General features: G+C 47.8%; 1 protein-coding gene across 2 annotated transcripts; it reads right to left on the bottom strand.

Moving 5' to 3' along the window:
* Window positions 1-289: 289 nt before the first annotated feature.
* On the bottom strand, window positions 290-8,569 carry ADCYAP1 (adenylate cyclase activating polypeptide 1). Of its 2 annotated transcripts, none has more exons than XM_047697529.1 (5): window positions 7,858-8,569; window positions 7,431-7,541; window positions 5,106-5,237; window positions 4,556-4,654; window positions 290-3,427 (listed from the first exon to the last, which is right to left on the bottom strand). In XM_047697529.1, exons 2-5 carry the CDS (start codon window positions 7,538-7,540, stop codon window positions 3,238-3,240), a joined length of 531 nt encoding a protein of 176 aa, XP_047553485.1. In that variant the 5' UTR covers window position 7,541; window positions 7,858-8,569; the 3' UTR covers window positions 290-3,237. The 2 variants fall into 2 exon arrangements, with proteins under 2 accessions (XP_047553485.1, XP_047553484.1); XM_047697528.1 differs by having other exon boundaries at window positions 7,872-8,545.
* Between the last annotated feature and the right edge of the window lie 3,385 nt (window positions 8,570-11,954).

Genomic DNA, 11,954 nt, shown 5'->3' with positions numbered 1-11,954 from the left:
TCAATACATTTTTTTAAGCCCAGAAATCGTCAAAGGCTCCAAAACAAACACAACTGAGAAACTCATGGGAATTTCATATGAAGGCTTTGCTTTAAAGTTAGGTAATATAAACTAATAAAACAAAGAATCCACAAATGACTGTTCACATTTTGTCCTTTCAAAATATATTTTTAAAGGCATTTAATTAACTCTTTGCTTGCTCATGTTCTCTTTCCTTCCACCCAAAGCACATTAATCAAAAATAGTTGTTTGTAGATCTCTAAACATATTTTAAAACCTCCAAAACTGATTATTTAAGTCATTTTTATGCAGTTTTATCGAGAACAATTAAGTCTGAAGAGTTACTTGTAAAAGAACATGTTATATTGCTATTTTAGTAGCATAACTTATACCCAGGTATTATTTCCCCAGTGGACAGTAACTTTCTGAATACTGGGCACAATGTATATATACACTAAGCCATGGAAATTTATCTAAATGGTGCATCCTAGAAGTGTTCCAACACCCATGCCTATTTATGAATTTACTATCTTCTTAGGCATCTCCATCTGAGTAGCTACTTTAAATTTTTAGTTGAATTCAGTTAACACAGCAAGCAGATATTAAAGTATAGTTTATGAAAATACATGGAAGCTTATATATTCCCGACATGAAAGATCTTATGATTGCTAAAGAAAATATAATCCTTTAAGAGATTTTAGTTATTTCCTAGATGTCTTTTTTCTCCAAACATTAGACGAAGTTACATTGTTTACAAAAATTTATTCATACAAATTTTACACAATTTATATAACAGTTATCAAAGTCCTAGTTATAGATATCATGTGTGTAATAATACTTGGTTAAGATGTTTTTTATAATCAGTTGCACACAAAATAAGAGCTCCAAGACTAACACCTACCTAAATTATCACTATATCATAAATCTGCTCCAGGTTAGTAAGGCTCTTGGCATTTCTAAAAAGTATACAAAAGATTAAACTGGGTGATCACTGTAAATGCTTGCAACTAGCCACAGGAACACTAAATTAGACTTCATAAATAAAAGGTTAACTAGAGCCCTATTTCACCACTAACAGCTGACACAAATACAGAAAACTCTGCCCATTATCCAAGAAACAAATAATTAAGACTAAAATGCAAGCCGATGTGTTGCAGCATTGTAGGGCCACTAAATAGCCATCTGTGATTCGTGGCGATTTAAAAGGCGAAGAAAGGCACTAAAGCTGCAAACTGCATCCCGTGTCACATTGCCTGAGGAGACTGCAGAATTAAAGAAAGATTGATCCCAAACACAGGACTCAGGCATAGATCGAATGCCTCTGTGCTTTCACTGTTTGCAATGTGATCTCCTGGTAGCATCCATCCCGCCTGGGAATGCAAATCCAATTCTGTTTTCTTTGATTTATGACTTCATACCGAATCAAATCCATAAAGGAAAAGGAAAGTTCCTTTAAACTTTACAAGCTAATGTTTAATCTTTTCTTGTTCTCTTTTTCTTTTTCTCCAAAAGAATCTGTGCCTGAATTTGGGGAGTTTGGCTGGTTTGCCTGTTGTAGCTTGATCTGGTTGCTGGGTGAAGGTTCTTTTGTTTATAGAGATTACTCACATGTTCAAGGAATTGATAGGAAACAGACAGACATGCTTTCTGTAGCCAAGAAAGGATACAAGGGGGAGGTTCTCAGGGTCTGTTGGAGCTTGCTTACCTCACTCTTGACCACAAATATAAGATAGTACTCATACATATGAAGATGAGGTTTAAACGATTTATCAGTTAGTAAAACTGAGCAACATGTGAACACTACACATTCTAATATGACAAAGGTTGGTTTTATGAAATAAATTTTACTAAGCAATAAGCCATAATGTAGAAAAATACATTTTACCTACAAACTCAATAAACAAGAAACAAAGGGTTCATATTTAGAGCATAATTACTTAGTGGTAACTACACAGGGGTTCCTAAACTTTACAACAGGTACTTGCATCAAACAACAAAAAAAGTAAGAAGCATTCACAAGTTTAAGAGAAATGAGTGAAAAATGTAAACGGTACTTCAACAGTGCAAGAGGGTGGGAAAGAGTCTTCAGAAAATCACAAAAGAAAAATGTGACTCCTACAGAGCTGGGTTCAAAGGGGAGCATCCTGGTCATTTCACAAGATGAGAAGTATTGACAGCACTGGAGAAAAACACATTGTACTTTGCATCCATTTCCAATATCCAGCACCCAAAGTCAGTCAGGCAGGGGACCTACAGTGGGACTCAGCTTACCCGCAGCGTCCCAGACCTGGGGCAGCTCCAAACCAGTCCCTCTCCAGGGTCCTCCTCTGACTGCCTTATGCTCTGCCTCTTCCGGTATACCTACATTTCCTTCACTCTGTTCCATTTGCCCTAACCTTGGGATATCGAGTTTCCTGCAAGTACAGAGAAGGGAGATTTTTCTACCAAGTCTCCCTTTTCTGTACAACCTACCAACACTTCCCCCAGAGAGTGGTGTGAATTCTGGGGAGAAGCACAATTTGGATTGAGCTGTTGTTTTTATCAGGAGAATTTCCTTCTGGGCTGAGAGTCTGAAGAGAAACAAGTACACATAAAAGTAGAATCAAAGAAAGCAGAAGTACTGGAATTGCCACCCAGCGAGGGGACAAAAGGGGACAGTCCTAGCTGAGTTCAGCTGGGACTGTAGTAGCCTGCCCCAGAGACTCTCTAGGAAAGAATGCCCTTCAGCAATTCTCCCAAATCATTACCTCCAAATCTCCCTGGAGCAGGGCATCATTATGTACAGTAGCAAATGGTCAGTATTAATATCTTCAGGCCTGTCGTGGATAAAAATACTATCCTTTTAATTCCATTTTACAAAAATAGGAGTAATATTCAAAACAATGATTGTCTATTTTTCTACTTATTTTATATAAAAACATAAACAGCTCAGGCGAATTTTCAATCCTTGTGCACACTCTGTATGAACTGCTGTCTTTTATACCTATATATATTCGTAATATATATATTTGTAATATATATATATTAATAATTGGTCCACAAAGTATATCTGTGCATTCTCTAGTGCTTTGTAAAAAGAAAAAACAATATTATTATCAAAATATTCATTTAATGGCTTTACTTCATACATAAATACATGTTTGGATAGAACACATGAGCGATGACTGTTCAGTCAGTTGGGAAAGTGACTTTTCATTGTGTCAGGATTGTATACACAAGGTAGCTGATAACTCATCGCTACAAATACGCTATTCGGCGTCCTTTATTTTTAACCCTTTGTTTATACCTTTTCCCTAGGACGGCCGCCAAGTATTTCTTGACAGCCATTTGTTTCCGGTAGCGACTGTAGCTGTCGGTGAAGATTCCGTCTGAGTGGCGCTTGGAGAGAGGCTCCGAGTCGTCCTCTGCGCCGCCGCCTAGGTTCCCACTGCAAGGAAAGGGGTCGGGAAGAGGTGGCGGGGCGGGAGACACAGATTCAATAGCTGCGGGGAGCAGGTGGGCCCCACCCCACGCGGGAGCCTTCAGAGAAGGCACAGCTCTCATCACCCACCGCGCCGCCTTCCTCTGCCAGTAAGCAGCTGGAGGGGAGGGCTGTGATGTAAACCCCTCATCCCGCCCTCCCCACCGAGGCTTTCCTGGCACTAAATCCCTACAGAAGGGACCCGGGATGAGGTCCGGGCCAAGGGCAGGCGTGCTTCACGCCTAACCTCTCTCCAGATGCTGCTCTTTGAGATTTGACCATCAGCCCTTTTGCGCTAAATGGTCCTGTTCATCCCTCCGACCCCCACCCCCCGCCAGAGAAAATAACCAAAAAGCCCCAAGAGCCACGTTGGCTGCTGCCTGGGAGTTTTACATCGATCCTGCAATTCCTAGTCAGACATGGGCACTCCTCCCTTCCGCACGCTAAGTTGAAAAACGTGATGATAATAATATAAGTCGACAGGCTGAGGGCAATATTTTTCATCACATGAATTATTCATTGCGAAAAATGTAATCTGTTTCCCCATGGGCTTTATTAAAATGTTGCCTTCTGCTCAGAGATGCTCCACGCAAGCCCTGTGCTCTGGGTTTGTCTGGCACGCGCAAGAACTGTTTGTTTCCCCGACCAAATTTGAGGATTTATTTGTTTCGATATGGATTTACAGTAAAAGACATGATTTTTTTTTAAGTCACCCTTAGAAATTATAGCAAATCGTCCCGCGAAGCTCGAAGGTTTTCAGTCACTCGGGGCGGACGGAGGTGAGGGGGGAGGGAAGGAGGCTATTTGGTTTTTCTTCGTTTTTAAATTCAAAACGGATCAAACTCCCCAGTTTCTCTGCCTTCTCCTTGCCTTTTGCCGCTCATAACTGTCTGGCCAAACTTAAGGTGCTCGATCAGAACCTCCGCCAGGGACCGCCGGCTGGCCCCGAAGACCCTGCGGCGCAGACGCACCCTCGGGCCCACGCGCACGCACGGACGCAGAAGCGGCACCGCCCACCCCGCGCGCGCTCACACCGACACCCACCCCGGAGCGCGCGCTGCTCCCGCGGCGCTTAACTCTTTCGCAAACTCTTACCCCAGGCCCTTGGCCATGAGTGTCTGCAGGTATTTCCTGGCGGACAGCTGGTCCAGTACTTTGCGGTAGGCCTTGTTAAGGATCCCTTGGGCGACATCTCTAACGGGGAGGCAAAGCGAGCGCCCAGGGTCACTGACTGTCCCCAAGAGGCAGCCCCAGTTCCCCAGGTAGGCACGCACGCGCCTCGGCGCTCCGGAAGGCTGACGGGACACGCCCCGGAGGCACAGAACTTGCGGATTACTCTTTTGGGATGTTCCCGCGACTGACTGTTAGGAACGGGAGTCCCTGCTGCCCTCCAGAGATGCCAAGCATGGAGTCTGGATGGGGCGCGCACTCCCGGCCACTCCTTGGGCAACAGATCTTTAGGTCCCACGCGACCCTCATGGCCACACAGACCGGCCCGCTACTAACTTTTTGTCGCTCTCACGGGTATCAGCCAGAGAGAGGAGAGGCTTGAGGGTTTTTATGAAAAACAGCCTATTCGGTGGGCCACCACCCTTCTCCTCCCGCCACCTCAGTCCCGTGCCGTAGCGGAGGCCGCGCGTGGTACCTCCTCTCCGCGGGGTAGTAGAGCGCGTAGGCGTCGCGCAGCGCAGAGGCGGGGCTTCCGAGGCCAGGAGGGTCGGAGTCGTAGAAGTCCTGCAGCGGGTTTCCGTCCTCGTTGTACACCTCATCCTCCGGCCTGCCGGGGTAGCCCGGGGGCAGAAGGAGTGGTCAGTACAGGTCTCTCCCCGGCTCTGCCAGGACCCCGAGAAAGGGGCTCGCACTGATTTTCCTTCTTTCTAAAGATTCCCCCCATGGAGAATTGCCACTTCTTCCGGCATGGGGGAGGGGGTAGAGGTAAGGCGAAAGAAAGTACACCCAAGAGAAATTCCCTATCCCTCCAAAATGCTCTCCGACCGGTCCTCTCGCGGATAAAGGGTCAGCCTTCAGGGCCCTGGGAAGCCCAGACGTCTGTGCCGACCCCTTACACCTGGCCACAGAAAAGGATCTTACCTCCCCCACCCTCCACGGGCCTGGCTCCTGAGCCACCCCAAACAAGCAGCCACGGGCGGGGACGAGAAAGGTCTTCAGAGACAAGATTCTGGCCAACGCGAAGACCCGATAGGGGAGGCCCAGAGCGAAACAGAAGGAGGGTGGATGGGTGGGGTGTGCCGCGGCCGACTCCGCCAGCCACCCCCACCCAGCCTCTGAGCCCAGGGGAGCCCTTCCCCGCGCAGATGTAGGTCACGGAGAAACTCCGACTTCTATTTTGGGCGGGAGAGGATCTGGCAGGAACATGAATAATAGATGCCCCTAAACTTAGCCTGTTTGGCCGTGTCTCATTCTGTGGCATGTCCGCGCACTCTGGTGCTCCTCGCCCAAGGAAAGTGCCAGGCGCTCGGGTCTTTGAAAATTGCTGGGAGTGAAATAGGGCTTTTAGGTCCGCTAAAGAAAAAAAAATAGTTCGCGCTAATCTGTTAGGAATGTTGGGTCGGCGGAAAGGGAAAGGGTCAACAGGGGACCGAGAGCCAACAGGAGCGCCGCGGTCTTGAAGTCGCCCTTGCCTAGCGCCTCTATCCTTGATACGAGACGGGGGGAAATGAGCTAAAACGCAAAACCTCCTCGCTTTGGGCCGCTGGAGAGACTCGGAACGCGGCCAGGGCAAGTATCGCTCTCTAGTAGGGTTTAGAGTCGTACTTCGTTATTCTGCTCGCCTTTCCCCAATCCGTGGAGAGGTAAGGATAAGGCAAGCACATCCCTCCGTCCGCCCCACACCCAGCCCTTCCTCGGCGACGCGCCTCCTCTATAGCCCAGCTTCCCAGAGTCCCCGGGTCTTTCTGGCCACTTTTATCCCTGCCCCGTGCCCAGATGCTGGAATCCTAATACTGAAGTCAGAACCCATCTCTCCGGCCAAATTAATGGTCAGCGGCCGCTAAGGGCGACCTTTCTTGGGCGCGGCTTGGAGAAGCAGCTTAGCCGGCAGAAGGCGCGCTCCTAGCTGCTGGGAGCCGGGAGCACCGCGAAGCGCGGAAGCTGCGCTGCAAATGGAGCTTCCACTCTCCGGCGACCGCCCCGGGACTTTGGGATTGCCTAAGGAACCTGGCAGTGCCAACCGATTGAAACCAGGGGTTAAGAAAAAAGCCAGGGTTACTCCAGCCTCGGGCTAGCAAGGTTGTCCTGGTCCTGCCTGCCTGCCGGCTTTCTCTCCCTCCTTCCTTTCATCCGTTTCATCCGTTTCTCCCCCTGCCTTTCAGACTCATTCTTGTCCTTCCTTCTCTCAAAACGCTTCTCCTCAACCATACCCGGCCAACACTCACCCTCCCCAAGACAGTTTGAGACTCAAATTGCAGTTGGAAAACGTATCACTTGAGAGAAAGCTCTTCCAGGGGAAAGAATTCGAATTGAAGTGAAAGTGAGATCAGAGGAGAGAAAGGGAGACCCCGCCCCGATAGCCCAGAACAAGCTGTAACAAAGCGAAGTCCACGGGAGCTTCACGCTCAACCCTCCAACCTGGCTGCGGGCACCAGAGAAGTAGTTCTCTTAACTCAAGCTAAGAATAGGGAAAAGAAGTCAATCTCCGGGCCGGGCCCTGCCCCCTACCGCGGGCGGGGCTGGGGGAGGGGAGGTTTCTCCAGCCCTGAAGCTCCCTTGCTCTACCCCGGGTCCTTGGCTGCTGCGGGCTGGGGGAGGGGCGCTGAGCCGCAGTGGAGCCTGCCCGGACCTTGCACTGAGCTGGGGCCAAAGACCCAAGGCCGGACCCAGGCTGACAGCGGCGTACTGGGAGCCAGTGGGGAGACGATCATAGCCGGGACCGCGGAACTGCAGGAGGACAACCACGAAGAAGTGTTAGGGGAAGCCAAGCCTCAGCTCAGCCCAGGCGGCCAGCACCTACCTGATTCCTGGGAACCGGAGTCCTGCGGCGGCAGGTGAGCAGTAGACACTGCTGTGCATTATTATCCCGTAGACCAGGAGGGCAAGCCTCGCTCCGCTACACATGGCCATTCTGCGAAGAAGGGGAAAGAGGGCACACATCTGTCTGAACGCCTCTGGCCTTTCACCCGCCAACCCCAAGAAACTCCCCGAACTAGGGGAGGGACAGAGCAAAGCACCAGCTCTCAGTGTTGAAAACCGCTGAATGACAGCCCGTGCGCGCCCTGCCACTTCCCTCTCCCTATAGTTAGAAAAACATATATATGTATATACCTAGTGCCCGCTTAACTCGCCAAACCTGGTGCGAAGGAAAGCTAACTCGTACCCTGATGCTGGTGAATCAGCAGTCAAACAAGTCGTTTGATTTGGTAAGATATTTTTCCCCTTACCATTCAACTCTTACCACTGCTAGGAGAGGGTTTGTTGCCAAGTAGGACGGCGGGCAAAGGGCTCCTCCAAGTTTCTGCGCTGGAGTCACAACCCAAGAGGCATCACCGTCTGGCGTTAGTGTCTAAGAAGCCGCAGGAAAGAGCAGGAGCAGCAGGAGGAGCTGGAGGACTTGTTTGGTGAGGCCAGTATTCTGTTCAAAAGTTTGCAGACGCACGGAACTAGGAGGAAGCGTGACACCGAGGCAAGGGGGCGAGGAGAGAGAGATGGGGAAGGAAGAAAGAGGAGGCGAGGAGCTAAAGTGGGGGTTGGAGACAAAGGGGCCTAAGTCCACCGGGAGAAAGAACTAAGTGATTAGGGAAAAGAGGTAAAGTCAAAGAAGTAGAGGAAGGAAGAGGGAGGTTCCCCCCCCCCTCGCCCCCCGGGCTCGGCAGGCGTCTGTTGCAACCGCCTGGTCAGGCAGTTGTGCAAGTCGGCAGCGCCTTCTCTGCTGTGAGGTCCCCCTGGCTGCGTCTGAAGCTGCGGCTTCTGCTGCTGGTGCTGCCGGTGGTGACAGAGGTGACCGGCCCTCTGCTCCTATTTATATGTGCAGTTAGCAGAAATCTATCTGAACGTGGTTTTAGAAGAGCCTTCCTTGTCAACATCTGTCTGCCTATGGCCTTTAAGTACAGAATATTTTGTTGCACTGTTGCGCTCCGATTTTTATTCATGGAATGACTTCCTTTTTTTTTTTTCAGTCACGTAATGATCGGGTATCAGAAAAAGACGTCAGCATCCTAGTCCCTCAAGGAACATATTAACTATTCTGTGCTGTCCTCTTGGATGATAAGATCCGGAGTCATCGACTTCTCATAAACACCTTTCACTCATACAATCCAATTTTTAAGAAGAGCAATTATTTTGATGGTTTTCAGTTTTAGCCATTTCTCAAGGATGGGTAAAGAATTCATAGAATCTAGAGGATGGTGAAAGTTATGTTTTTAATTACGTCCATACGATTTCTCTTTACTTTTCATCAAGCCCCAGCAATCAGAGCTCTGGTCTCTGGAATTAAGCACCATCAACCTCTCCTATTAATAAATTTAATTTAGATCTCCTAATTTCTTGCGTATGTTCTTTTAGAGATAGACAATTAAATGTGGAAGTCGTTTTGTTTTTAAAGGGAAGTCTTGGAGGATTTTCAGTAAATCGCTAATGAGTCTGGCTGTCATTGACAGTCTGGCTATGAGTAGATTGATTAGAGTTAAAGCTGCATCCGGTGGGTGGCCTGTGGAGCTGTCCAAGCTCTGGGTGCTGAGCTCTGGTCGTAGATGCTACAAACATTGAAAATTACCATTGGTTTAATTTTTCACCAGAGCCTCTAAATCTGAAGATTTGGCACTGATACTATTAATGTAACAATTCACTGTCCAAGTCTCCCCACTGTTCAGATACGTTCCCCCTTTGCAGTATCCATGAATGCCCTTAATGCTGAGAACAGTCAGACCCTGCCTACTTTTGAGTAAAGAGCTTTCTGTTTCCTGTTAGTCCTGGTTTGTAGATTTCTAGGTGGCCTATTTGAACACCTTCACACTTTCTTGGCTTTTACTGATTTCAAAGATTGAAACTGTGAAATTTTATTTTCCACAGAAATTGAAATTTTAAGAATTTGGGACTGAGAAATACATTATTCTCCTTTATTTACAACTTGGGTTCTGTTTGGAGAAATACAGACAGATTGGGAAAGCGTGAGGATTCCCAGTACAAGATTACTTGCTGAGGGTTTCTAACGGGAATCCCTCCATTGGGAACCGTTAATTTTTTTTTAGCTGAAAATGACGTGGGAAGAGGAAAGCAATAAGAGAAGACTAGAGCCACTGGGAGGCTTTCAAGCCCCTGGGCAATTTAAGAAGATTCCTAAATTTCTACTCCAGTAAGAGAAAATCTAGCCTATTTCTTTTTATTGCTCAAAGGAAATAGAACCATCAATAACCATTAGTGTGCATTTTAATTATTTGGGTCTTAAACAAAACTTAGAGGAAATGGCAACTTAGTGGGAATATTTCCTATTATAATTTGGAGCTAACTTTTAAATAAGCTATATTAGTTTTGCATGCTTTTTCTAAGACAAAATTATGTTTCTCATTCAAAATTTCCTTTCCTACTTTCTTATTTGAGATCTAATATTCCCTTCAAGAAGACAAAAGTTTTGCTTATTCCTGGTCATGAATGAGCAGAAGCTACTCGCTTCATTTTAGCTTTTTCCTGGGGATACTCCAGATTGCCTGCCTGCAATAAAGCTATGAACCACATGTAGGGATGTATCTCTTTGTCTCCAGTGCATATGTTCACCTTTTTATGTTGCAATGTTTACATGCATATGTTCCGTGCTCAGCTCTGCCTCTGGAGTAAATTCGCACACAAAGAGCCCTCCGTGAACACGACCAACCGGATAATCAAGCAGGGACGTCTTTCTTACTAAAGCACCCAAAGCTATTACCAACTGTGACTTTTCTGTCTTCCTCTTTGCTTCGCGTCAAAGGTGAATCCGATTAAAATCCTTACTCTTCCCTCCCACGCGAATTCCGAGATGAGTTCAATCTGTAGAAATATTTGAAAATTTCCAAGACTCCCTGCACAAATTCACTACTCAACTTTAGTAAAGGGAGCCACCATGTGGGGAGAATGTTGACTTCATGGCCTATCAGAAGGAAAACCACAAACACCATTAACTTCGTGGGGCGGGTGACAGACTACTGGCTCCATGGCCCGCAAGAATCTTAACTATGCCCTGGTTTACAAGGGCTGTGCCACTTCCACTCTGCTCAGCTTAGGTACGCGCGGAACTCGGTGCCCAGCACTCCGAAATTGATGGCCTTGAGGCCTGAACCCATTCGCGAAAGTGAAAGACTAAGCAAAGAAATCATTTTGAGATTCTAGGTCACTGACCCCCCAGAAAATCAAGCTTCCAAGACCCGCCCTTGCTCGGCACACTCGAAAGACCCGCCCAGCCCGGACCCACAGCTTCCTGGGGGAATCGAGCCCAGAACAGTGGCTGTCCCATTGATGGTCTCTGATTAGGAGAATTTGGCGTCCTTCCCAGCAAGGAAGCTTTCCTTTTCTCAAAAGTTCTGGCCTGGGCCCTTGAGCCCGGGGATACCGGGAAGGTTGCGGAAGGGGAGGAACTAGAAGCTCAGGACCGGACTCCAAAACTGCGAAAGTCTGTGGTTGCATCCCCACGTCGCCAAGTCCTCGCTCACGAGCTAGGCTCCTCCTGCTTTCTATTGGATGGAGGCAAATACCGCGCAACCCGATGTCTCAAAGACCCAAACTACCCCCCAGTCCTCCCTGAAAGTAGTAATTTTCTGTTAATGTCGAGGAATATTCTAACTCAGAGAATTGACTAACGCTGCTGTCGGGGGCGGTGGGGGGGGCGTGGGGACTTGTGTCTCAGGAACGGCGAAAGAAAGAGGTGCATCAGGTAAAAATGCGAAGCTGGAAAGGCCCAGAGCCACCCGGACAAGCACTGACGAGGCGTCCCGGCCGAGACCACTTAGGAAACCGCGACTGGTAAGGACTAGTTCATTGCAAATGCAGACATCGATCTGGCTTAAAGCGAGTCCTGGGGCCTGAGCGGATTGTGGAAGGGCCCTCACCTAAAGCATCCTTTCTGGGAGAAGGGGAGAGAAGAGGGAGGGACAGAGGAGAATTGGGGCAGGACAGGGCACGACAAGGGGGAGAGCCTTCCAATTTTACCCGCCTCGCACTCTGTTTCTCTCCTAAAGATTTTTACTTCTTCCTAAGGCGACTGAGGTTAAGAGGGAGAGAGAAATCTTCAGATATCCTGTATATAACTGAAAATGACAAGGGAGAAAAGGGAAGAAAAAAAGAAAAGACCCAAAAGTTAGAGTTTCCTTCCAGTTAACAGATAACACAAAGGAATGTCAAGTACGACCCCACCCTGTCCCCACAATGTTCACCAGAGGTAGTAGAATTCCCAGGCAGCAACTGTTTCTTCCCAGGCTGTGGAAGCAAAGATTGGCATACTAGACTAGACTGCAATCACATCTCCTTAGAAAAGCAATTGCAACCATGGAATTCTTCCCAGGGTAGGTTTCTC

This window comes from Lutra lutra, chromosome 12, assembly GCF_902655055.1.
Source record: "Lutra lutra chromosome 12, mLutLut1.2, whole genome shotgun sequence".
Lineage (NCBI taxonomy): Eukaryota > Metazoa > Chordata > Mammalia > Carnivora > Mustelidae > Lutra > Lutra lutra.
The sequence above is the reverse complement of the archived record's forward strand: the minus strand, read 5'-3'. Positions and strand labels throughout refer to the sequence as shown.